Below are 25,667 nucleotides of genomic sequence, written 5' to 3' on the forward strand. Positions count from 1 at the left end.
CAACATTTCAGAAATCATAATCATTTTTTATTTCACTGTCGTAAAAATCATAACTTGGGCAGTTCATACCTTAAATCATTCATAAAACTTTATAAAAGATATTATGGAAATAATCCATAAATCATACTTTTAATAAAATTGTATTTTGGTTCCAACTAATTTTCCAACTTAAAATTTCAGCATATGCTTATTAAAAATCAACATTAAGTACCTCAAATTGCACATTTACACATTTAAGTCCCACAATTCTCATAACTTGCAAACTAACCCTTTTTCTAATTCAAGCTTCCAGATTGATCCAAATTGATCTCCATCTCACATAAAACTCTTCTAATATCATTTCTAGACCATAAGAAAATTTTCAACATTTTCCCCCTAATTGCTTCCCTATGAATTCATCTTCCTTACATCAAATTCATGCATTTCTAATCATCACAGCAACCAATTAAATCAATTCTCCATAAACCCTAAATTAGCCTAACTTAATATAAATATCTACACATGTTTTTAATCATCATTCTTGCCTTAGAATTAATCTCCAACACCAAAAACATAATAATCTTTCATTAAATCATCAAAACCCATAAACCCTTCATAAACCCTACTCAACAAATCTCAATATCCAAGCATGCTTAGCTTGAATTTCTTATACCAAATGATAGAGAATTTGATGGAGAACATTTTTCTATTTCACAACTTAATCCAAAATCCTACTAAAATAGCTCAAAAAATGAAAAATAACTTTTTTTCTCACCTTGTAAGGGTTCACAGCAGAAAAATGATGGGGAAGATGAAGTCTTGATTTTTCTAGTAATTTTCCTATTACACATGGCGTTGAAACTAATTTAATTGAATTTAAAATTCAATTAACGAGAAATCCCAAAATACCATTAATGAAACTTGATATTTACCAATTGACATTGCAAAATTTTCCATTAAAATATTCCTTGGTCAAAGATGAATGAATTTGGCTTTGACTTTCTACTTTATCCATGCAATTTTTGAAAATTCCATTACGGCCAAATCTAAAAAATTACACCAATCTGTGCTATGTTTTTCAAATCTAAAATATAGAAATAACATTTCTAACCCTTATCCATCATCCTTCAAATTTTCATTAAATTTTGACTCGATTCGATTATCTGATTTATATACCGAACTTTAACGCTTTATATTTTTTAACACAAATCTCGTACTGAAAATCTGATTACCAAAAAAAATCTTGTTTTAGACCAAACTATTCATTTACATGCTAAAATATATATAACTTTTCAAAATTACATTTTTGGTTCATGAACTTCTCTAAATTTATACTTTAGCTACTAAACTTTCAAAACTTACATTTTAGTCACAAACTAAAATTTGAGGTATTACATCATTCAACCGAAAATGTTATGATTTTTATAATATTTTCGGTCGTACCCATTTCCTACCGCTTCCTGACATTAAATTAGGCTACTGTAGGGCAAAACTACCCATTGAAAGGTCATTGTGAGATGAAATATAAGGAAATACTCCAAATATGGGAAATAAAACTCTAACACTTCTCTCCATATTTGGTAAAGATTCCACCAAATCCCATATATCTAGTGCCACAATTTACCATTCTTGAAAACAAATCCAAAGATGCATTTGTACCCTTCTCAAAAAATTATCAAAAATCACATTATAGATAGCAACAAATATAGCAACCAAGATTCAAACAAAACAAGCAAATTTAACCCATCAATTGATAATTTTTTTTTATTAGTCCATTTAAGTGGGGACCACAGAAAAAGAAGGTGGGGTCCAGCATCAGAAGCCTAAAACTAAAAAATGTAAACCTCTCCAAATGTGGCAAAGGAATATATAATGGAAGCACACTGTAAATAGAATTGCAGAGAGCCATGCAAGAAACTTGTCGTTTCCAGTTTCAAAACGCCTAGCCTTTTTAATATTTTTTTCTATCTTCCCCCGTTCTCTAATTTTGGAAATCCTTTCTTTCTCTTACTCCCCAAATTAAGCTTTCTCTTCTCTTAGTAATCAAAAGCAGGATATTTAAATTCAAACCCAGAAGTGGTTGGTCATTTTTTTCATTTGTTCTAACAAAGGTTGAATTGAAAAAATCGTTTCTTTTACTGGGTTTTTGAGGAGAAACTGAAACAGCGCAGAGAGGAGAAAAATGGGTAGGGGGAAAATAGAGATAAAGAGAATAGAGAACGCTAACAGCAGGCAAGTTACATTCTCCAAGCGGCGTGCGGGTTTGCTTAAGAAGGCTAAGGAACTCGCCATTCTCTGTGATGCTGAGGTTTCTGTCATCATTTTCTCCAATACCGGCAAACTTTTCGAGTACTCCAGCTCTGGGTATGCGTTACATATAAAAAATGAAGATTCTTTCTTTTTAAAAAAAATGTTTATTTTTATCATTGCATGAGTGGTTTTTTTTTGGATTATATCAGACTGGTGTTTAACAGGGGTCACCGATTGAGAAGTTTAGTGGGTTTTGGGAATTTTAATCTGTTTAAATTCTTGCATGTCTGTTTCGATTTGTTTCTGCTGATAGTTTTGAGTTTTTATCATTTTCTATCAATTTCATTATGAACTTCAGTTATACCTTTTCCTCCCCGTTTTCAGAAGTGTTGCATTTTATGAACGACCTTAAGTTTATTATCATTTAAGCTTTTTAGCTGGGAAAATGTTTTTTTAAGGAAGAAATGACTTTTTTTGTGAAATTGTGTGTTACCTGTTTATTTCTTGATTGTTGCATTGCATGTGATTTTTGGATTGGAAGTGTTAATGCAAATTTGAATTTTTCACTTTTGGGGAGCTTTTTATAAACAACATATTTTCTTCTGATACACGTTGAAATTTAGAGGTTTTGTTTTGAATTGCAAGCATAGAGTCGTAATGAGATTTTCAATTTCTCTTTGCTTGATTGCTTTTATACCTACATCAAGTGAAAAGTTGCATCCCTTTCATATCCCAACTGAGAGTTTCTGATTGAAATTTCAAGGGAAACTTGGTATGCCAAATGATTGAGTTTATTGAAATTTTGGACGGTACCTTCTTTGAAGGATTGGGACATGTTAATCTATGTCGGTTTCTACATGTTAGCTTCGATGATCGCAGATTAGTGAGATAGTGGAAGCATCCTGCTATAGGAGATCATAAAGTGCTTTGCTTTCTTAAGCATTGTTTGTTTCATTGTGTAGATTGGGTTCATAGTTTAATCATTTGTTCATTTGTGCAGCATGAAGAAAACATTTTCCAGATACAACAAGTGTGTGCAAGGTTCTCCAGAGAGGCCTCTAATGGAACATAAAGCAGAGGTAATCTGCATTTTATGCTTACAAATGCAAATCCCTTTTGTCTCGGAACAACATATTTCGACATCATCATCAATTTTTCCATGTTGTATCTCAAGATGATAATTGGAAGTTGGAATCTAAGACTTAAATTGTGCATGGCATGTGGTTACTACCAATCGAAATAAGATGACTAAATTTTTTTTTTCCAAACATGTTTCTGTTTCATTTATTTTTTTCTTACAATAGTTGTATATGCTGTAAGTATTCATACTGATGATTTCAAGTATACTTGTATGAAGAAACAAGACTCTAAGGAAACAGAAAATCTGAAGGATGAAGTTGCAAAGCTGCAAATGAAACAATTGTATGTCATCTTAAATATCTGTTTTGTGTTAACTGTTATATTTTTCTTCCATACAGAGATATTACTTTCCGTTAAGCTAATTATTTTTCTGACTTTATAGACAGCTGTTGGGTAAGAACTTGACCAGCATGAGCTTGAAAGAGCTTGACGTCCTGGAGCAGCAGCTTAGTGAAGGGTTGTTATCTGTGAAGGAGAAGAAGGTTGTATGACATTTTCTCTAAATTCATCGGATCTATTCGGTTAATTACATACTTATTTCTACAAACAATCTCTTAACTCAAGAGGCCTTAATACAAAATCTACCGTTTCAGGAACAAGTGCTTATGGAACAGCTAGAGCAATCGAGAGTACAGGTATGTCGGATCCCACTCTGCATGTCTTTGTATTGTCTAGAAACCATGTTTTTGAACAATAAAGATGGATTCTACGCCTATGGTTATCACCAACTATAGGCTCATTTTGAAAAGAAAATTTGATCTTCATAAGGAGAATGCTTGATCATACTTTTTGTGTGGAGGCAAGGTCTCATGGAACTTGCAAAACATTGGCTATAAACACTTGAAGTTACTCTAAACCGAGAATAATAAGGATGGTAGGATGCAAATGGTGGGAACCAGAAGGATGGGAGGAAAGTGGGTAATGGAAAGTTGATGAAAGTAATTTAGTTTTTTAAATAACACACTGAAAAGGGCTAAAAGTTACAGTTCCATGCATCTTTCTTGTTGTATATCTGCCAATGAAGTGGATTAATATATATATGCATATAAAAGATTAATTTTTTTTAAAAAAAAAGTTTAAAAATCCCATCCAGTTAATTAGTTCATCTGAATTTCTGTTTCCAGGAGCAGCGGGCATTGCTTGAGAATGAAACTTTACGCAGACAGGCAAGTTATATTTCTGTAGACAAAACCGAAAACCATTCATTATGGTTTGGGTTATACGTAACCTATTTTTACTTGTGCCTACTGATGCAGGTTGAGGAGCTAAGAGGTTTCTTTCCATCAGCTGATCACCTGTCCCGATCCTATCTCGAACACTATCCCGTCGAAAGGAAAAATACTCTCATGAGTCTTAGTATTCCCAGTCCAGATGGCACCTGTGCTTGCACTGTTGAAAAGGGAGATTCAGACACTACCTTGCATTTAGGGTATGCATATCTTATATTTGGGTAGTATGTTCTTGAGATTAACTATAACAATGAAGTCATTACTTCATTCCATTCTACCGTTGCCCAAGTGTTCCTTGATTGTTTGATATCGATTGCACTTGCTGACCAAAATGAAGTTGTTGCCCTTTTCACCACTATTGTCCGTTCTTGTAGACTAACTCACTATATTTGTCTCTGCGATATCAGGTTGCCAAGTGATTATCCCAAAAGAAAGAAACCCGAAAGAGAAAGCCGTTCCATTAACTCAGAGAGCCAATTGGGGCAGTTTGATTCTTTCTGTAACTCCGTCCCCTTGGTCCCTAACAGAGATGACAAAACTTAGATATGGGATTGGGGGGCCCTAACAGAGATGACAAAACTTAGATATGGGTATGGTACAATCGAGTCTAGTTCGGTAGTTCTTTTAAAGAACCCTTTGTTCGAATCACAGTGAAGTTATAGATGTTTCATATCAGTATATTGGATGTACTTTTAGTATCAACAGTTATTGGGGAAAAAGAGACTATATTCGCAAATAGGCTTTCCTTTTGTATCAAAATGGACCAAGTTAATCTTCCCTGCAAGTACAAGTTACAAGTAAAACTGTTCCATTTCCATTAATAATTTTGAAGATAGCAATATATAAAAAAAAGGAGAACAAATGTATGAATGTTTCTTTTTCTATTTACACAAGAAATTGTTAATTCGATGTCATTGCTTGAGTTGCCTAACACCGTGAAGCAGTTCATTTCTGGTTGCCAATACCTTGGAAAACAAGGCATCCACTTGCTTTTCCAATACTTCAATCTCCTCCTCGAAAACACTCAATTTCCCCTCCAAATCCATGGCGGCATCACTTGTTTTCCCAGAGACAATTGCTGATACCAGTGAACCTGCTGCACTGTTAAGCTCCTTAACCTCTTTCAATGTCTCACCTTTCTCCACTACAACATAGAACACACATGAATCCATTACACCGATCAATGAAGAAGCTTTATCGAAGCCTGAAATCACTTGTTTCATCTCCAAGTACGGTCTGGTCTCACCCGACAAGGAAGCCAAAACAACCCCAAATACCCAAAACCCAATGCTCTTTATCTCCATCATAGCTTCATTGATTACCCTTTCCTTGCAAGAACCAAACTTCCCCTCGCAATCTTCCTCGTTTAACAATCCCTTGACGTCCTTGCTTGAACTTTGTGGCTGCATCGGCTTGAGATGCTTTATAGCCATGGAAGGTGAATTCTCCACGAGGTTGAGGCCGTGTGCGATTGAAAGCCTAGCATGCGACAGGTGAGAAAGAGAGGAACTAACGGAATTTAGAAGGTCCAGCAAATGCAAGCCGTAATTGAGATACTCGTCGAGAGAAGCAGCTTCCCAGCTGGTCATGGGGTAGTCCATGTCATCGACTAGCTTTATAAACGCCTTGTTGATCATGGGAAGGAGCTCGAGACATCGTTTGATCCATGAAAGAGACAAGACTTTTGATCTGGGTTCCGGATTAAACGACAACAACTGGTTCATGTAATTCGCAACATCGGACCTGAAAGCCTGTAAAGAAGCCGACAAAACATCAACCTCTGCTCGGTGGTGGTGGTGATTTTCCAGCTTGGAGTAGAATTTTCTGAGCTTTTGTACCAAGAGTACCATTGGCAACAAAAGAGAAGTTTTTTTTTGGGTTTAGTTTTGATGAAGTTTTTAATTTGTTTATGGGTGTAAGATGCGTTGATATCTGGAGGTTTTTATACATTCATTGGAGAGAAGGAAAGTGAAGACGAAGCAGTTGCTTGAGCTCAACAAATACAGGAACAGAAGTTGTAAAACAACAGGCCACTTTTCTTAGCTGTGGTCAAATGGTCTTATCCTGTTCCTTTTTAGTGCATTCGGAACACGGTTTTGTAAGGACAATTGGGAGTCTTAAGAGTAATTTGCAAGCAAAGACTGTCCTGTTGGATTTTGGAGACCGGGAAACCTGTTTACATGTTCTGTAATTAACGTTAAATTTATGTTCAACTGGTCCAGATAATTTTCAGTTCAATTAGTTTGATTGATTAAAAATCTAAGTCATTTTTTACTGTTTGTATAATTACCAATCTGGTTCAACTGATCAATTAAATAGTTTAGGGGTAAGATATAAATGTACCCTCTTTTTCCATACGTTTTCTTCCCACGCCTATCTTCTCCACGGCTTTCTTTGATCAGAATTCAAGGGTTTAAATAAAAAAAATGAACTTTTTTTTACTAACATACCACGTCATCTAACTCACGACTAGGGATGGGCGTAGGTTGGGTCGGGTTGGATTAGATTTTTGGTCCTCCTGACCCAACCTGAAAATTATACATCTTTCACTCGACCCAAAGTTGACCTGATAAATATACACCTTCCACTCGACTCAAACCTGACCCAACCCGACATGAAATAATATATTTATTAAAAAAGTATTAACTTTATTCAATAAAAAATAGGAACTTAATTGAAAAATATATGGAGGAGTATTATTACAATTATCCTTAACATAAGGTAAAATTATAATTTTTTCGGATCATGTATTTTTCATCATAAATGACCTGTCAGGTTGGGTCTCATACCCATCTCAACTCATGACAGTCGATACTCCATCTTAATTAAAACGAAACGAAAATGATTATATATTGTTTTTTAATCCAATGACGATTTGTGTAATTTACAATTTTTAATAAATATCTAATAAATTTATGTGATTAGGTTTTTTTTTTTACACATGAAATGATTAAAGGCGTGTGGAATGGGAACTAATATTGGCCATTGATCATCTTGAGTAAAGAAAAAATGGGGCTTAGCTGTATGTGCTCGTTCCTACACGTGAAGCAAAGTCATGGGTTCAACAGCCTGGTGCTGCATTGACCAAATGTAAGAAGCTTCCAACTCACTAGCCTATGTAACTTTTTTTTAGAATGATCACATGTTGGTCTTAAAATTTAATTTTTTTAATATTTATTTTATCGGTTATATACATCTTAAAATTATGTTTATATTTTCTTCATATACAAATTTTATATTATTTATATAAATATATTTATCTTAAAAATATTTTTGGAGTCGTTAATGTTGTTATTCGAATTTCAAATCACAAATACTATTGCCACAAACTCATGTGTTGGATGAGTTCCACACATTTTAGAAATTGATTTCCTAAAACTGTCCCTTTCTTTTCATACTATTGAAATCTCCTACACGTCTTTCTGGAAAGCAATACGGAAAATGTCTATCGAGAATGGTATAAATGAATAGAGCGTTTATTAAACTATATAAACGAGTATAAACAAAATTTTTATGCTCATTCAATAAATGAACGAACACAAAGAAAGGTGTATTCGGTTCGTTTATGTTCTCAAATAAACTCGTTTAAGTTGACTTATTGTTTTTATATTTTTTATGTTAGTGAAAGTACATCGTAAATTTAATATATAATGAAATTTGGAGTTTAAATTATGAATCTTAAGAAGTTTTAGCACTAGTTCACGAACATATATGTTCATTTATTGAATGATAAACAAGTATGTTCACAAATGATAGAAGAAAATGTTCACGAATGCTAAACAAACATATAAGCGAACATGTTCTCGAACATTTAAAAGAACGTGTTCACGAACATTAAACGAACACGTTCGTGAACGTTTTAAATAAACAAACACGAGCACCTTAAAAAATAAATAAATAGACACAAACACGATACTAAAAAAATTAAACGAACATGAACTCAACATGAACACCTTCAAAAAATAAACAACGAACATAGACACAATTTTATTTGTTCAAACTCGATTCGTTTATACTCCTATCTATTACTATTTGATAATCGGATTCTAATGAGAGATGATATCTTTTAAATCTATATATAATAATAATAATAATAAATAAATAAATAAATATTTAAATCTTGTGAAAAAAATATTATCCATACATTAATAATATGGGCTAATACTATCTCTACGAGATATAAATATTTATTATCGAATGAGTATTTAAATATATATTATTTTATATTATTTTAGATTTATTACAAATTACGTAATAAATAGCCATAAAATTAATTTATAAAAAGTTCAAAGTCAAAAGGAAAACTGAAAACCCCCCCCCCCCCGTTCTAAAATGGACCGCTCTACATGATAAGTCTGTTAAACGTGTTCTTAGATTTAATAGAATTAAATGTTGAAATTTCAAGGCAACAACTCTAAATAAGAATTAAATCTGTTTATAATAATAAATTTAGTTATTGATATTTAAAAAGTTCTTCGATTAATTATAAAATAATATATTTTTAAAAATTTTATAGTTATTGACGATTCACGTCTATCCACAAATACAGATTTTGGCAATTGCTTATATTTAATTCTACCAGCGACATGAGTTTGCATAGTGGTTCCGGAAAGCTTATTAGAGTTGAACACTTACAAATATCAATGTATTCAAGTGATGCATTGTTAGGCAGCATCCTATCATAAAGGGGCTCTAGCTTCAAGCAATCCCAAATCTTAAGCACTTTAAGGGTAGTTGGTAACTTACCTTCTGGAAAGTAACGGAGAGATGGGCAACCGATGATCTCCAATTTCTCAAGAATAAGATGTATATTTGTGTTGGTAAAATAGACTGCTGCAAAACGAGACATTAGCATTGACTGGAAAAATATATATTGAAAATATATAAATAAAGAACCGATTAACCGTGTCGTGGTATTAACCACTGCCTTAGAAACGAATTCGCCCCGATGTGTGTAATTGCTGCAGTAGGCGGACCGTCCCCCGAGGTTAACACGGTCGCTCCAAATTTCGTACACCCGAAATCGGAGTGGACTGCTGGTGGTATTGCACTTCTGATCGGAAAACACACAGATAACAAGTTTAGAAAACACTTGGAGAGTGAATTCAGAATGTTGAGAGTGTGTATTGAGAAGCTGAATTTAACTCTCTATTTATAGGCTAGAAGTAAGGGTAAATCCGTCCAACAAGAAAATCAAATTAAATTTGATTTTAATTCTGAATTTAAACCCTTTTTGTAACTCCTCTTGATGAATCTGGCTCAAAAAAGAGTCTATGTTCATTGCATTAAACAGTTATAACTCCTGAAATTAAATCATATAACTCATGTAACTCTTGATATTAACAGTTTGTCTCTCCCATGAACAAAGCTGAAAATCAGTCTAGATACATCTTAAATTATGATTTAATTTAGAAAAAATAATTGTTTAATTTATTTAATTTCAAACAACTAATAATCAATTGTTATCATCTGAAATATTCGAACTTTAACAGTCTCAGTAGCCTATAAATATAAGATGAATCTTTCACATTTTTCATTTAATCTTTTAGAGAAAAATTCCTTACGAATTTTCTCTAAAAAGATAGTATTTGTGTGGACATGTCAAAGACACGTATTACCACGCCTTGTTCTCTATCACTCAACAAGAGAATGGAGAATGTAAACCTTAAATACCATTCCCACTAGTATTTCCAACTCTATGTGGGATTGAGCATTACCAACATTCCCCAACTAATGCGAAAGAATTCTTCTGAAACTCGAAAACAAACTTTCCAGAAGAGCAATAGCGAGATTAGTTGCTTAAGCACTAGTGAACGTATCTGGAACTAGTACATAGTGATGATGAGCAATCCTTCTCTTAGATAAGTGAAACTAGTCTGGAACTTTCTAAGATGGGGGTAAACTCATAACACACAACTGACCCCTTCATCCACCTGAGTCCTCGATGTGTAAGATATATATATACAAAAGTATATATTTGGCCATCTTACCTCAGGATTTTAGTAAGTGTGCTAGAAAAATGGCCCAACATTTTTCATAGAAGGCGGCTAACCCTTCTCACTTACATAGGTTATTTCATCAAGTTTATCTCGATATAAACCACCCTTAACAGGGATATGAAATAATTAAGAGCTTTTATAAAAGCTCAACCTCACAAAGGGTATGGTGATTTTCTTCAAGTTCATTATTAATGAACCACCCAAACTCTGGGCTAAGAAATCATTAAGAATAAATATTCAACCTCATAATTTGGTGAATTCAATATGTCATTCTCACTAGGAACTCCCATTCAATATGTCCTTCTCACTAGGAACTCCCAAAATCTTGGGTTTGAATTCATTAAGAGTTTAATAAAACTCATCATCTCAAGCGGTAAGTTCATCTAGTCCTTCGCGATTAGAACTACCCACTCAACTCTGGGTTATGAACTTATTAAGAATAGATATTCAACCAAAATCGGTAAATTCATCAAGTCTTTCTCACTAAGACCACCCAAAGCATGAGCTATGAATTTATTAAGAGCAATTAAGCTCATCCTGGGCATGCACATTATTCATCATAGGGATAGGCAGTAGGAATGTGCACTATGAGTCTTTACATGGTTTCGTTTGACCACATGGAACTTAGATAATTAAGTTGGGTATCCACCATGAATTCCTCAACCAATGGGCTTGAGACCCATCCCCCTCGACGAATCTAGGACTAGCTTTCGACTTAACCCTTTGGTAAGCGGATCTGCTAGGTTCCTTTCCGACTTCATATACTCTAAAGAGAGCACTCCATTCTTTATTAAGTGTCTAACTGATTCATGTCTTATGCGAATGTGTCTTTTCTTACCATTGTAAGTTTGGTTCTTAGCCACATATATCGCAGCTTGTGAATCACACAACAATAAAACTGGAGGAATCGGTCTTCCCCACAACGGAATATTTGCTAACAAGCTTCTAAGCCACTTGACTTCTTGCCCAGCTAGATCAAGAGCTATAAACTCTGACTCCATGGTAGAACGAGCAATACATGTCTACTTTGATGATTTTCACAAGATTGCTGCTCCATCTAAAGTAAAAACATACCCACTCGTAGAGCTTACCTCATCATTATCAGAAACCCAATTGGCATCACTATATCCTTTCAGTACCGCAGGATAGCCATCAAACTCAAGTTTCCAATCCAAAATACACTTAAGATACTTCAGTAAGTGTCTAAGACCAATCCAGTGTTCACCACTCGGATTATGAGTATATCTACTTAGTCTACTCACAACATAAGCAATATCAGGCCGAGTATAGTTCTTTAAGAACATTAAAATTCTGATTAATTTAGCATATTCTATTTGGGAAACACTACTTTCTTTATTCTTAAAGAGATATATGCTAGTGTCACAAGAGTTCGAACAGGGACGACATCAAAACTGTCAAATTTCATTAACACTTTCTCAAGATAGTGTGCTTGACATAAAGAAAATCCCTTTCCAGTAATTTTGACTCCTAAGATTACATCAACTTCTCCCAGATCCATCATCTCAAATTTAGTGGACAAGAAACCGTTTGTTTTGTTAATGGACTCAATGTTAGAACTGAAAATCAACATGTCATCAACATACAAAACTTATGATGACTCAATCAGTATCAAACATCCTCGAATACACGCAAGCATCCGAACCATTCACAACAAAACCAAAACTAAGTATAGTTTTATGAAATTTCTTGTACCATTGTTCTCATATAGATCTCCTCATCTAGATCTCCTTTCAAATATGCAGTCTTAACATCTATTTGATGTACTCGTAACTTTTGAATGGAGACTAGTGAAAATAATGCACGAATCATTGAGATGTTCATAACGGGATAGTAAGGAACAAAGTAGTCTAAAACAAACTTTTGAGTGAACCCTTTGACAACTAGCCTTGCCTTATACCACTGGATCAAACCATCTGGTCTCATTTTCTTCCGGAAAATTCATTTGTTACAGATTGGTTTAAATCCTCTAGGCAAGTCAACTAATTCTCAAGTATGATTAGACATTATCGATTCTAGTTCATCATTAATAACGCTTTTCTAGAACTAGTATCGATAGATCTTATAGCCTTTTAGGATCCTCCTATAATATTTAATCTATATGATCAGAAAGAGAGTCTAAATCATTTATCTCAGAAATAAAGGAAGTGGTAAAATTTGGTCCAAATAGCCTTTTACTTCTTCTAGTCTCGAAATCAATTTCTTGAGAAGACCTAGCAGGAATACTAGAAGAAGTTGATAGAATATTTTCTATTTAAGTTTATGCATTTAATCTACATTTTAAGAAACCCCCACATTTCTAACATTTTAGGATATCCATAAGTGTCTTGTAAAACGTGTAAACAAATACTCACTCATACTAGAGTAAAGTTTGTTATGAGTTTTAGCCATAAAACTATATTTTAACAAAATCAAGTTTTGTTTACACATAATTCTCAAAGTTTTGATAAGTTACAAATCATTAAGATTAAAATGCATAAACCATTATGAAATAGATAATCTCTTTTCTTTCCTCTACTTAGGAAAATCACTTAGAGATTTAATAGCTACAACACACTTTTAGTAGCAATAGAGTCTATCATATACTCATTCATGATATTCAACATATTAGCCTTAAAGAGATCATCATATATTTTTTATTTACTATGACTAAATTTGGTATTCCACTCAACCAAATTAATCTATACTATTTTAACTTCTGCACTAAGTTTTAAGAGTTTTTTTTATCTTGTCATAGTATTTTATAAATTGGAATAGTGAGCATAGTAATGAACAATGCACCAGGTAGGTTTCTATGAAAGAGAGGTGGTGCACTAGGCACGCTTAAGTACCAAGTCTTTATAGAACCAATCCTAGACATGCATTTTCATACTCATCACACTATTTTCCAATAAATTATTTATAAATTTTCTCTTCTTAAGGCTTTCTTAAAGAATTATGCTTGATATTTTTACTCACAATAGTATCTTATTAAGCATATATATATTTTTGGCCTCACACTATCACCTGAGCCTTAGTAGTACTACCTTAGCCTTTACTAGTGGTTTTATCTCATTTCATAGTATCCACTGAGTTTTAAAGAATATCTTAAAGGCTCATGCAATCTAATTTATGCATAATTATAAGCATACATTAATAAGTAACAAATCTAAATAGTCTGACCTCGCAGGTAGAATCATAATATCCAAATAGACTTGTTCATTCTCACCATGCATGCAACTTCATTCTTTGCATCATCATTTGAAGAATTTTCTCGTTCAAAAATCATCATCTTCATGATTCTCCAAAATTGCTACTGTTTTGTTATCTTTATAAATTTCTCAAAAGAAATTATTAGTATGACAAGAGATTGACATTTATTTTCAACTTAGTTTTCAGGAACAATATAATATTACCCCACATGGGAATAAATAATTTCATATTTCCACATGAAACAAATATCATACATGCATTATCTCTCATATCAAAATGTCAATGTTCATAACATTATAGTTATGTCACTTCTTGATTATACCATGCAAGTTTCAAAATTGAACGTTTAAAATACTAACATTTATATAGCTATTAACTAATATTTATATAGTTATTTAATAAATCGTTCAATCTACTATTGAAACTTAAAACATTTAGATCATATAATGACTACAATCAACATTCATGTATAAGATTAAATGTCATGAAACCCCCATCAATAAATGTGTAATCATGCATAACTTTAAAGTATTTTAACCAACAAATTTTAAAGTCATAACCGTTACAATTGATTTAAATAACCATAAAACTACTTCAAATGCTATAATTTAATAGCATATTAATGATTTTTTTAAATCAAAAAATTCAAAATCCTTCCTTATCATTACAAAAACCGTTATGGCTAAAACAAATAAATCAATTGCATTTTATAATTAATCTACTAAGATAACATCTCCAAATAGTGAAACAATTATTAATTTTTCCACAAAATTAACCATCCAAAGAATTTATTATTTCAATTAAGCATGCAATAAGTTTTTACCATTGTCATAAAGCTAAAAACAATTCAAAGAATATGAATTGTCTACTCAAATATTTTACTAGTTAACCGAATCAAAAAAAAAATTATTTGATATTTGTAAGGGAAAACGTTCTATACGTTTTGTAACCTTCCTAAAGCACTAGTAATTATAATTGCATCAATTAATGGCCCCATGAAACATATTAAATCATATTTGCAATTCAAATACCAAAAAACCGTAAGTAATCATTTCCATTGTTTTAATGTATTAAAAGCAATTCCATGTGGTTAAACATTTATCAAATTGCTTTAAAGAACATTATAACATTAAATTAAAACTAGGAAACGTATACTTGATTTTAAAGGATATAATATTATTACCTTTAATAATAGCATCCTTTGTAACTTACGAATTTTTCCAGCCTGCCAATGAGACTTCTCATTTTCTTTCAACCATTTTGAAATTCACGAATATTTCTGAACACCATCAGTATTCTCAATCAAGTTCAACAACTTCCTTATTAGTTGTTCGAATGAGTTTTGCAACAATATTTGGAATTCGTTTCTAAATTGTTGGTAAAATAGACTGCTGCAAAACGAGGCATTAGCATTGACTGGAAAAATATATATTGAAAATATATAAATAAAGAACCGATTAACCGTGTCGTGGTATTAATCACTGCCTTAGAAACGAATTCGCCCCGATGTGTGTAATCGCTGCAGTAGGCGGACCGTCCCCCGAGGTTAACACGGTCGCTCCAAATTTCGTACACCCGAAATCGGAGTGGACTGCTGGTGGTATTGCACTTCTGATCGGAAAACACACAGATAACTAGTTTAGAAAACACTTGGAGAGTGAATTCAGAATGTTGAGAGTGTGTATTGAGAAACTGAATTTAGCTCTCTATTTATAGGCTAGAAGAAGTAAGGGTAAATCCGTCCAACAAGAAAATCAAATTAAATTTGATTTTAATTCTGAATTTAAACCCTTTTTGTAACTCCTCTTAATGAATCTGGTTCAAAAAAGAGTCTATGTTCATTGCATTAAACAGTTATAACTCCTGAAATTAAATCATATAACTCATGTAACTCCTGATATTAACAGTTTGTCTCTCCCATGAACAAAGCTGAAAATCAGTCCAGATACATCTTAAATTATGATTTAATTTAGACAAAATAATTGTTTAATTTATTTAATTTCAGACAACTAATAATCAATTGTTATCATCTGAAATATTCGAACTTTAACAGTCTCAGTAGCCTATAAATATAAGATGAATCTTTCACATTTTTCATTTAATTTTTCAGAGAAAAATTCCTTACAAATTTTCTCTAAAAAGATAGTATTCGTGTGGACATGTCAAAGACACGTATTACCACGCCTTGTTCTCTATCACTCAACAAGAGAATGGAGAATGTAAACCTTAAATACCATTCCCACTAGTATTTCCAACTCTATGTGGGATTGAGCATTACCAACAATTTGTTGTTGTCAGCCTGCATCAATCCCTTAGGTAGAGAACGTAGTTTGATGCACCCTTGGATTTTTAACCTTTTAATTTAGGAGGTAAACTCTCTCTTGGAAAGCATGTGAGCAAAATATTCTTCAATTTCTAAGTCTTCAAGAAGACATCCACCGATTATCGAAATAGGCAAGTCCTCAAGCGCTAGACAATCTTCAGATGCTGAAGACTGGAGAAGAAAGCTGTCTCCGAAAAGGATACAAGTTTGGAGACACGGGGAAATACATCCTATTATGCACTTGATTTTTTTAATTTCCAGCTAGTGATAAAGAGGGAGAACTTCCGTTAATCTTTATAGGCTCAATAGAAACATCATCCCCACATTCAGTCACCTTCTTCCACAATTAGGTCAATCCAATGCAATCGAAAATGGAAAGATGCTTTAATTGTAACATCAGTAATACCGGGTTAGTGACCAAATTGTAAAGTTTCAGAATTTGGTGACTAAAGTATAAGAATGAAATAGTTTAATGATTATTGGATATATATGATGAAGGGTATTTAGTAATTATTAAAGGAAATAAAGGGCAAAAGGGTCAATTGACGAATAAATGAATTAAAAATGGGATTAGTAAGGATAAATACACGTGGAAAGGGAGAGAATTCTCCAGAGTTCTCTTCTCCTTTCTTCTTCTTCTTTACGTGGAAGCCAAAAGCAAAAGTAAGTTTGATTTAGCTGTTGATTTCTTGAAAGTTTTAAGTTGGATTTGAGTCTTTGGGGGTTATATAAGCTTAAGGAAAGCTTATATAAGTTTAAAACACCAAAGAGAGAGAATTAAAAATGAATTTCTATTAAGGGTTTATAAATGAACTTTTATTATAAAAAGGTTTTTGAAGTTCCAATGATGAATTTGACTTGTCAAGGGTTTATTTAAGAAGTTAGAAGCAATAGAATTGGATTTGTAACATGTTAAAATTTGGGTGTAATTCTTGAATTACATATGAAGAATAGGATTTTGATGTTAAAGAGGTGATTAATGAATATAAATGAGTTTGAATATGAGTATGTAAGTTAAGAATAAGAAAGGGGATGATATATGAAGTAATTAAGCTGAAAAGAGTGGATTTTCGGGCATAAATTAGAATTCTGGGCTATGTGCATCGATGCACATTCAATGTGCACCGATGCATCAAGGGTAAATTTCCAGAAATTGTTCAGTGTGTATCGATGCACAGGGAGTGCATCGATGCACCCCTTAAAAATGAAAACATCGAAGGTAATTTGTTTATCGATGCATGGGTAGTGCATCGATGCACATGTTAAAGAATGCATCGATGCACTGTAGAATGCATCGATGCACTTCAAGGAGAAATTGAAATATATATTTCTTTTGGTTTAAGAAATGATAGATTAGTGTATATCAATTGGATACTGATATGTATCAATGTATGATTATGTAGATATCGAACATTAACAAGTTCCGGAACGATTATCAAGTTAAGATTCGATCGAAAGAAAAGAAATCATAAAAATGGATTGAACTTAGTGAGGCCAAGGTGAGTGCATCTTATTTTATAGAATGATATGGAAATTGGACTTGTGATAAGTTTATCTCCGATAGTTAAAGTGCATGAAGTCTTGATTATAGGTAGATAAATGACATGAAATATATGTATGTTTGATTTTATGAATGTATATGTTTTGTATGTACTACGTGAACATATGGTTATGAGATAAAATAGGTAATCATAGGAGAATATGATAAAAGTAAATACATGAGAAGACATAGCAATGTGACATGTGAATATACTTGAATAATATATGTTATGTGATATACTTGATGTATGAGAATTATATGAGAATAAGAGATGACAATGAGTTACATGCCATATGAACACAAGAGAAGTGTTATAAGCTAAGTGACAGATGATTATGAAATCATATTAAAAGTGAAATGTACATGTGAATATGTGAAGTGATATAAATATAATACCCATGTTATATGATACGAGAGCTATAGGTATAGTTGGCATGCCAAGAGTCTAGGGTCTACGCGGTCCTTCGGGACATACAGTAATCCTTCGGGATATTTCATAGTGGTTCTTCGGGACAAATCTCATAGCCCCTAGTGGGACCCCATACGAGCTGTGGTGACAGCATAGTGCACAACCTCAATAGACTCACATATCTACAGTTCTTACAGGTGCACATGGGCTAATAAGAGATAACATTGAATGTAATGTATGTGATGTATATATGTATTTTGTGATATGAATTATATGTTATGATATATGTGTGTTAGTGATTATTGTATATGCTATAAGATATATGATATGAGCTTAATTGATCATATAAACAAGAGAATAAAAATATGAAAGGTGATAATATGATAATGATAGGAAAGAAGATAATTATATGTATGCGTGGATTATATATATATATATATATATATATATATATATATATATATATATATATATATATATATATATATATATAGATGAATATATGAAAGGTTCATAGTAGGAATTATTATATGTATATGTGGGTGTGATGATTGTATGTGATATGTTAGTAGAAATTGTTCAAGCATGATTACGAGTTAGAGATTTATTATATGTTTTATGCCTCACTAAGTCAACGACTTAGCGTGTGATTGTTTCACACGTAGGTTACAGAAGTGAGAAGAGTAAAGAGCTAAGAGGAGCAAGACAAGTCAGCATTTTCCTTACAAAGTTTCATATCAGAAAATAGATGATTTAAATGTGTTTGGTTTATCTGAACATAGTTGGCATGTACTAATTGATTGAGTTGAATATGCTCTTATCGATTTTGGTTAATTTGGTCAAATTATGTAAATAAACAGTTTTTATTTTAATGAAAGTTCTAAATTTTCTTTGAATTTTGTCGAGAGTCAAAGTTTGACAAGTCAATGTGACTCCTCAGACTCGTATTCGAGTCGGGTACGGGTTGGGGGTGTTACATTAATGCTCCTGGAAACTGTTCAAACCCATTTGGAAGACAGGTAAGGTCTGGCATACTCCTGACTCTCATTGTAGTTAGAGAGGTAAGGTCAACCAGTCTCATTGGAACCATTTTATTGCAATCTTCAATATTTAGTTCATGAAGATATGGAGAGCTCATAATTGAATTAGTCATGTTCGGGCATCCTTTTAATGTAAGCTTCAGTAGAGAATGCAGGTATCTGGGTAACTGGTGCAACTTAGGACAATTACGAATCGTAAACTCATGTAGACTAGGGAATTCTCCATATTTATTAGCCTCATTAGGATAATAACTGTTGAATAATCGGGTAAAGAAAACAAAAATAACACAAGAATTTTAACAAGGTTTAACAATGTGCTTACGTCCTCGGTGCCTTAGGTGGCGCTAGAATTTTTATTCAATTCAATGTCTCATAGGTTTAGGTTACATCTCATTTTATAATAAATAAAACCTGGTACATATTTACAAAAATAACCCTGTACCGTACCGCGGGGACTGCGCCCCCGCACCCTCAACCCACATAATCGTAACCCCCACTACGAGACTTTCTTTGTATCTGTTATATTTATGAGTCATACCTAACAAATATCCACATTGAGGAATATTCTACCCCTTAGGAAACATTCAATGTGGGTTGAGTTACCTTACTTCTTTAACAACTCGAAACATTCAACAAGTCCAAGCAATGCATGAACTTGTTTGTCGTAACTGGCTTGGTGAAAATATCAGCGGCATTCTCATCAGTATATACCTTCTGAAACAAGATCTCTCTAGATGCAACCAACTCTCTGATCTTGTGAAACCTTACATCAATATGCTTAATTTTAGCACGATATACTTGATTCTTAGCCAAGTGAATAGTACTTTGATTGTCACAAAGCAACTGAACTCCACCTTGCTGAACACCAAACTCCTTCACTAAACCAGTAAGCCATAAAGCTTCTTTTGCAGCTTCAGCCGCTGCCATGTATTCAGCTTTAGTTATAGATAATGCCATAACAGATTATACTTCCAACAAATAGGCCCTCCACCAAGAGTAAAGACATACTCTGTCGTAGATCTTCTATTATCCAAATCACCTGCATAATCTGAATCCACATATCCTACAACCAAAGGATTATCCCGCTGAATACCAAAAACAATTCCATGTCCCACAGTACCCTTTAAGTACCTAAAGATCCACTTGAACGCTTCCCAATGTTGCTTATCAGGTTTAGACATGTACTTACAAACTTGACTAACAACATGAGCTAAATCAGGATGAGTACATACCATTGCATACATCAAGCAACCAACAACATTAGAATACGGAACCTTTGCCATATCTTCAGCTTCTTTATATGTCTTAGGGCACTGTTCTGATGAGAGCTTAAAGTGATTCGCCAATGGAGTGCTCACTGGTTTTGCGCTGCTCATCGCAAACCTTTCTAGCATTTTCTCAACATAACCCCGTTGAGATAACCATAATTTCCTTGAGTCTCTGTCCCTGCAAATTTTCATTCCAAGAATTTTCTTTGCAGGACCTAAATCTTTCATAACAAATTTCTGACTCAATAAAGTTTTCAAACTGATAACATCATCCATGTTCTTCACAGCAATTATACAGTAACAGACAAAATAAAATAACCATCAACAAGGCTCTTAACATAGACACAACAATCATACTCACATCGCTTGTAGCCAATCTTGATCATATAAGAGTCAAATCATTTGTACCATTGTCTCGGAGACTGTTTCAATCCGTACAAAGATTTCTTCAATTTACAAACTAAATGCTCGTTTCCAGGTTGAGTGAAACCTTCAGGTTGCTGCATGTAGATCTGCTCCTCTAACTCACCATTCAAAAAAGCAGTTTTCACATCCATCTGCTCTAAATACAAATCTCAACTAGCCACCAATGCAAGTACTGCTCGGATTGAAGTGTGTCTGACCACAGGAGAAAAAAGTTTCATCATAATCAACTCCTTTTTGTTGTGAAAAAAACTTTGCTACCAAACGAGCCTTTAACTTTTCCCCCTCTTTCTATGTTACTGTTGGTTTCTTCTTATACACTCATTTGCAACCAATAGGCTTCTTACCCTCAAGAAGGCGAACTAACTCCCGTGTGCGATTGTGATTCAAAGACTCCATCTCCTCAGCCATGGCAGCCATCCACTTGTCATTTTCCTAACTAGTAACAACATCATGAAAAGTAATTGGATCATCACTGCTAAAAGTAAGTGCAAAATAGACCAAGTCTTCAAAACCCAATCTGTTAGGAGGCTTTATATTCGTCTGTCTCACTCTGTCTCTGGCGAGACTATAATCCTGCAAATCATCCGTAGCGGAACCACCAGAAGTTAGTTGAGAAGTTTCTGTTTTCTCAACTGGAAACTGCTCGAAATCCACCATTGTCATGTCTTTCTTATGCTGCAACATGGGTTGTTCATCAAAAACAACATCTCTACTTATCACAATTTTCTTTGCAACTGGATCCCAGAACTTGAATCCTTTGACACTTTTCTTGTAACCCAAAAAAATGTACTCCTTCGATTTTGCATCAAGTTTGGATCTCTCATCAGCAGGTACATGCACATAAGCAGGACAACCAAAAATCCGTAAGTGATCAAAAGTAACATCATGACCAGTACATACCTCATCTGCAACTTTCCCAGCCAATGATGCCCTTGGCAATCTATTGATAAGATAACATACCATGTTAACAACCTCAGCCCAGAAGTATTTGGGAAGCCTCGCATTCAACCACAAACATCTGGCTCCTTCATTCAATGACCTGTCCATCCGTTCCGCAACACCATTCTGTTGTGGTGTCATGCGCACTGTGAAATGCCTCTTAATCCCATGCTCCTTACAGAAGTTTAAAAACTGTGAATCTGTGTACTCCATACCATTTTCAGACCGCAAACACTTGATTTTTCATTCTGTTTGGTTTTCTACCTCATCTTTCCACAGCTTGAACTTCTCAAAAACGTCAGACTTCTGTTTCAAAAAATACACCCAAACTTTCCGTGAAAAATCGTCAATAAAAGTAACATAATACATAGATCCACCCAGAGACGATGTCGTGGAAGGCCCCCATATATCGGAATATACATAATCAAGAATCCCTTTAGTTGTGTGCTTTCCAGTCTTGAAACGAACTTTAGTCTGTTTACCAAGAACACAATACTTGTAAAAATCGAGCTTACAGCTTTTAACACCATGCAATAGATTTCTTTTATGTAATTCAGTCATACCACGTTCACTTAGATAAACAATACACATATGCCACAGTTTGGTATTATCATCATATGACTCAACAGAATGAACTCCACCTATAACAGTGCTCCCTAACAATCTGTAAATATTCCCTGCAATCATCTTTCATTTCATTACAATCAAAGCTCCTTTAACAATCTGAATGGTTTCCCTATCCTCATCAGCCTTAAGGATAAAACCATTCTTGTGCAAAGTGCCCAAAGAAATCAAATTCTTCTTCAAATATGGGATATATCGAACACCACACAACGTCCGAATAGAACCAGCATACATCTTAATTCTTACATCATCAATACCAACAATATTGCAACATCGATCATCACCCAAATAAATAGAACCAAAATTAACCGAAATGTATGTCGAAAACCATTCCCTATTTGGCGTGATGTGATAAGAAAATCCAGAATCAATAATCCAAGCATCCGTCAATTGAGTCGTTGAAATAAAGAGCATATCACCCTCACTCCAATCAGAATTGTCATCCTCGACCACATTCATAGACTTGGATGAGTCATCACGCTTCTCATCAGTCTGTTTTTTCAACATAGGACAGTCTCGCTTCATATGTCCCACCTCATTGCACTGTAACAATGAATTATCTTCTTATCCCTAGATTTGGATTTGAAATTTTGCTTCCCAGACCCTGTCTTCTCTGGCTTTCGTCAATGGTCTCGAGTACCCTTGACATATAAGCTATCAGCTTGAGAGCTTTCCCCTGCATTCTGTTTCCGCTGGTTGTGATCCAACAAGGCTGCAGTAATCTCCTCAACTTTGATAGTCTCTTTCCCATATGTAAGAGTAGTCACCATGTGTTCGAAAGAGGGAGGTAACGAACACAACAGGATCATCGCTTTGTCTTCATCCTCAATTTTCACATCAAGTCGAGCCAAATCAAAAACGATTTGATTGAAGACATTCATGTGTTGCGCCAAATCATGATCATCCTGCATCTTCTACCCATACAGCCGCTGCTTTAGATAAAATTTAGTCGTTAAGGATTTAGACATAAACTGACTTTTCAACTTCTTCCAAATTTCATATGGAGACGACAGATGTATGACGAGACACATGACCTCGTCCGCCAAACATAATCGTATGGTTCCTGCCGCTCGCTGCTGTAATTCTTCTCAATCTTTCTCCTCCATCGACGTCGGCTTTGTAGGTCGCAAAGCCTTCAGGATCCCTTGCTGCGCCAACAGATCCTTCACCCTTGTTTGTCATAATCCGAAGTTACCATGACCATCAAATTTCACAACTTCGAATTTGGCTCCTGACAGCTCTGATACTAATTGTTGAATAATCGGGTAAAGAAAACGGAAAGAACACAATAATTTTAACAAGATTCAGCAATGTGTATGCCCACGGTGCCCTAGGCGACGCTAGAATTTTTATTTAATTCAATGTCTCATAGGTTTAGGTTACATCTCCTTTTATAATAAATAAACCCTGGAACATATTTACAAAAAAAAACCTGTACCGTACCACGGGGACTGCGCCCCTGCACCCTCAACCCACATAATCATAACCCTCACTACGAGACTTTCTTTGTAACCGATATATTTATGAGTCATACCTAATAATAAAAATGTTTCCATTCCAACATATTCTGAAACTGTAGAACTGTCAACACAAGGAAAGGCTTAAAAGTAGGTAGGCTACCTCCGTAAAACTCAAAATCCAATTTTGTGACCCCATTCATGCCTTCAATTGACAACATCTTCAGAGATGGTAGTCTCCCAAGTGTTGGAAGGGACATAATATTTCTACAGTTAGAAAGGTATATATCCACAATATTAGCCATTGAAGGACCACCAAATCAGGATGGAAATTTTGTACCACCATAAAACACAATTCTAATTTTTCCCCCCAGATTTTCACGAGGTTGTAGCATGCTGAAAACAATCATTGCATTTTCACCATTTCCAACATCAGTGAACTCTCGACTCATTACAACTCTAAGCTGTCAAGCCCCTGCTTATCTTTCAGAATGCACTCCTTAGAATCTCGAGTATCAACCACTTTTTCAAGTCCACGAATAGAAAGCTCCTTTTTGCAAATGCAACAAGCCCTTCAAATCTCCAATGTTATGCCTCCCATCCTTCCGCACAACGGATTTGGACAACATCTGAAGATTTTTTAGATTACCTATATGCATAGACATCTCTTGCACCCATGCAATATCAATGTCTGCAAGTAGATAAGAGAACCTCAAAGAATCAGGCAATGATTTGATTCTGGTGTGAGATAAATTAAAGTACCTTAGTTGAATCAAACTACCAATTTGATGTTGTAGCTCATCAACGCAATAACCACTCAGAGACAAAACCCTTAAATAACTTAACCTCGGCAGCAACTCTGGTAAGACTTTGTTACTTAAATAGGAATTCGTTGCTAAAGGCAATGTTTGAATTGGTAATGCTAAGAAAGTTCTTAAACTTTTCATTTGAAACAAAATTTCAAATCTTTTTGGAATGTCAAAATGGTGACGGAGGAATGAAAAATGACGAAACTTTTCCACTCTTGCATATAATTCGTCTCCATCGAAATTGAAACATGTTTCTCTGAAAATTGAAGCATGTTTCTTTGGAAACAAATTGGGCTAAGTCATTTATGAGATCATGCATCATATAACGAGCTTTGTTTCTAATTGACTGTTGGAAAAAAGATCTTGACCACAAATTATTAAAATATTCAGTGTAGACACTAAATTTTTATCCCAATTTTATTATTATTATTATTATTATTATTATTTTATTATTTTTGTTATTATTAATAAATAATTTTATTTATTTACAGGCCCAAATATCAAACCCGAAGCCCAGATGGCACAACAATGACCCAAACATCGGCCCAAACCAGATGAAAACCCTAAACCCATTTAGGGTTTCTAACCCTAGCACTGTCGCTGCTCCAAGCTTCCAGACGCCGCTGCCGACGCCACTCCACTGCCAGGTGACCCAATCATCCACTGCCGACGCTCTGTTGCTGCCACGCCTCCGACGAAGACTCCAGAAGACCCAGAGCAACCGCACACGCGTCACCATTTTTCGGTGAGTCACCACAAGTTCGGTGACTCACCAAAGTTTGCTCCTTTAATCGGTCCGAAGCCACCACCGGTGGTGGCTATAAAAGTCATCGATCCTGCAGAGAAAAAAGGGACACACACAGCAAACAAGCAACAACAACCAACAGAGAGGGAGAAGATAGAGCAACACAAAACAGCAACCCAGCAAGCCAAACGGCGACAAACAGAGCAAGATCGACAGCAATAAAAATACCCAACAACAAGCAATACCAACGAAAAAAACCGAGAGAAGAGGAAACTTACCA

The 25,667-nt window shown here is 34.3% G+C and overlaps 2 protein-coding genes across 3 annotated transcripts; one reads left to right on the forward strand and one right to left on the reverse strand.

Annotated features, from left to right (window-relative positions):
* Window positions 1–1,863: 1,863 nt before the first annotated feature.
* LOC120128505 (agamous-like MADS-box protein AGL15) lies at window positions 1,864–5,353 on the forward strand. 2 transcript variants are annotated; one of them, XM_039146182.1, is made up of 8 exons: window positions 1,864–2,343; window positions 3,230–3,308; window positions 3,587–3,651; window positions 3,752–3,851; window positions 3,963–4,004; window positions 4,500–4,535; window positions 4,626–4,798; window positions 5,006–5,353. In XM_039146182.1, the coding sequence occupies exons 1-8, from the start codon at window positions 2,162–2,164 to the stop codon at window positions 5,139–5,141; spliced, it is 813 nt and encodes a 270-aa protein (XP_039002113.1). In that variant the 5' UTR covers window positions 1,864–2,161; the 3' UTR covers window positions 5,142–5,353. The 2 variants fall into 2 exon arrangements, with proteins under 2 accessions (XP_039002113.1, XP_039002112.1); XM_039146181.1 differs by having other exon boundaries at window positions 1,865–2,343; window positions 4,494–4,535; window positions 5,006–5,347.
* A 156-nt stretch (window positions 5,354–5,509) lies between these two features.
* Window positions 5,510–6,448, reverse strand: LOC120128488 (protein BPS1, chloroplastic-like). The gene has a single exon (XM_039146171.1). The coding sequence runs from the start codon at window positions 6,446–6,448 to the stop codon at window positions 5,510–5,512; it is 939 nt and encodes a 312-aa protein (XP_039002102.1).
* Window positions 6,449–25,667: the final 19,219 nt, after the last annotated feature.

Source organism: Hibiscus syriacus, unplaced genomic scaffold (genome assembly GCF_006381635.1).
Source record: "Hibiscus syriacus cultivar Baekdansim isolate YM2019G1 unplaced genomic scaffold, ASM638163v2 tig00110481_pilon, whole genome shotgun sequence".
Classification (NCBI taxonomy): domain Eukaryota; kingdom Viridiplantae; phylum Streptophyta; class Magnoliopsida; order Malvales; family Malvaceae; genus Hibiscus; species Hibiscus syriacus.

Excerpts from the sequence above, each read along its gene's own strand:
- LOC120128505 (XM_039146181.1), top strand. The coding sequence starts at position 2,162 with ATGGGTAGGGGGAAAATAGAGATAAAGAGAATAGAGAACGCTAACAGC. Across the intron at positions 2,344-3,229 it reads TTCGAGTACTCCAGCTCTGG|CATGAAGAAAACATTTTCCA; the intron begins GTATGCGTTACA and ends TCATTTGTGCAG. Across the intron at positions 4,005-4,493 it reads TAGAGCAATCGAGAGTACAG|GAGCAGCGGGCATTGCTTGA; the intron begins GTATGTCGGATC and ends TTCTGTTTCCAG.
- LOC120128488 (XM_039146171.1), bottom strand. The coding sequence starts at position 6,448 with ATGGTACTCTTGGTACAAAAGCTCAGAAAATTCTACTCCAAGCTGGAA.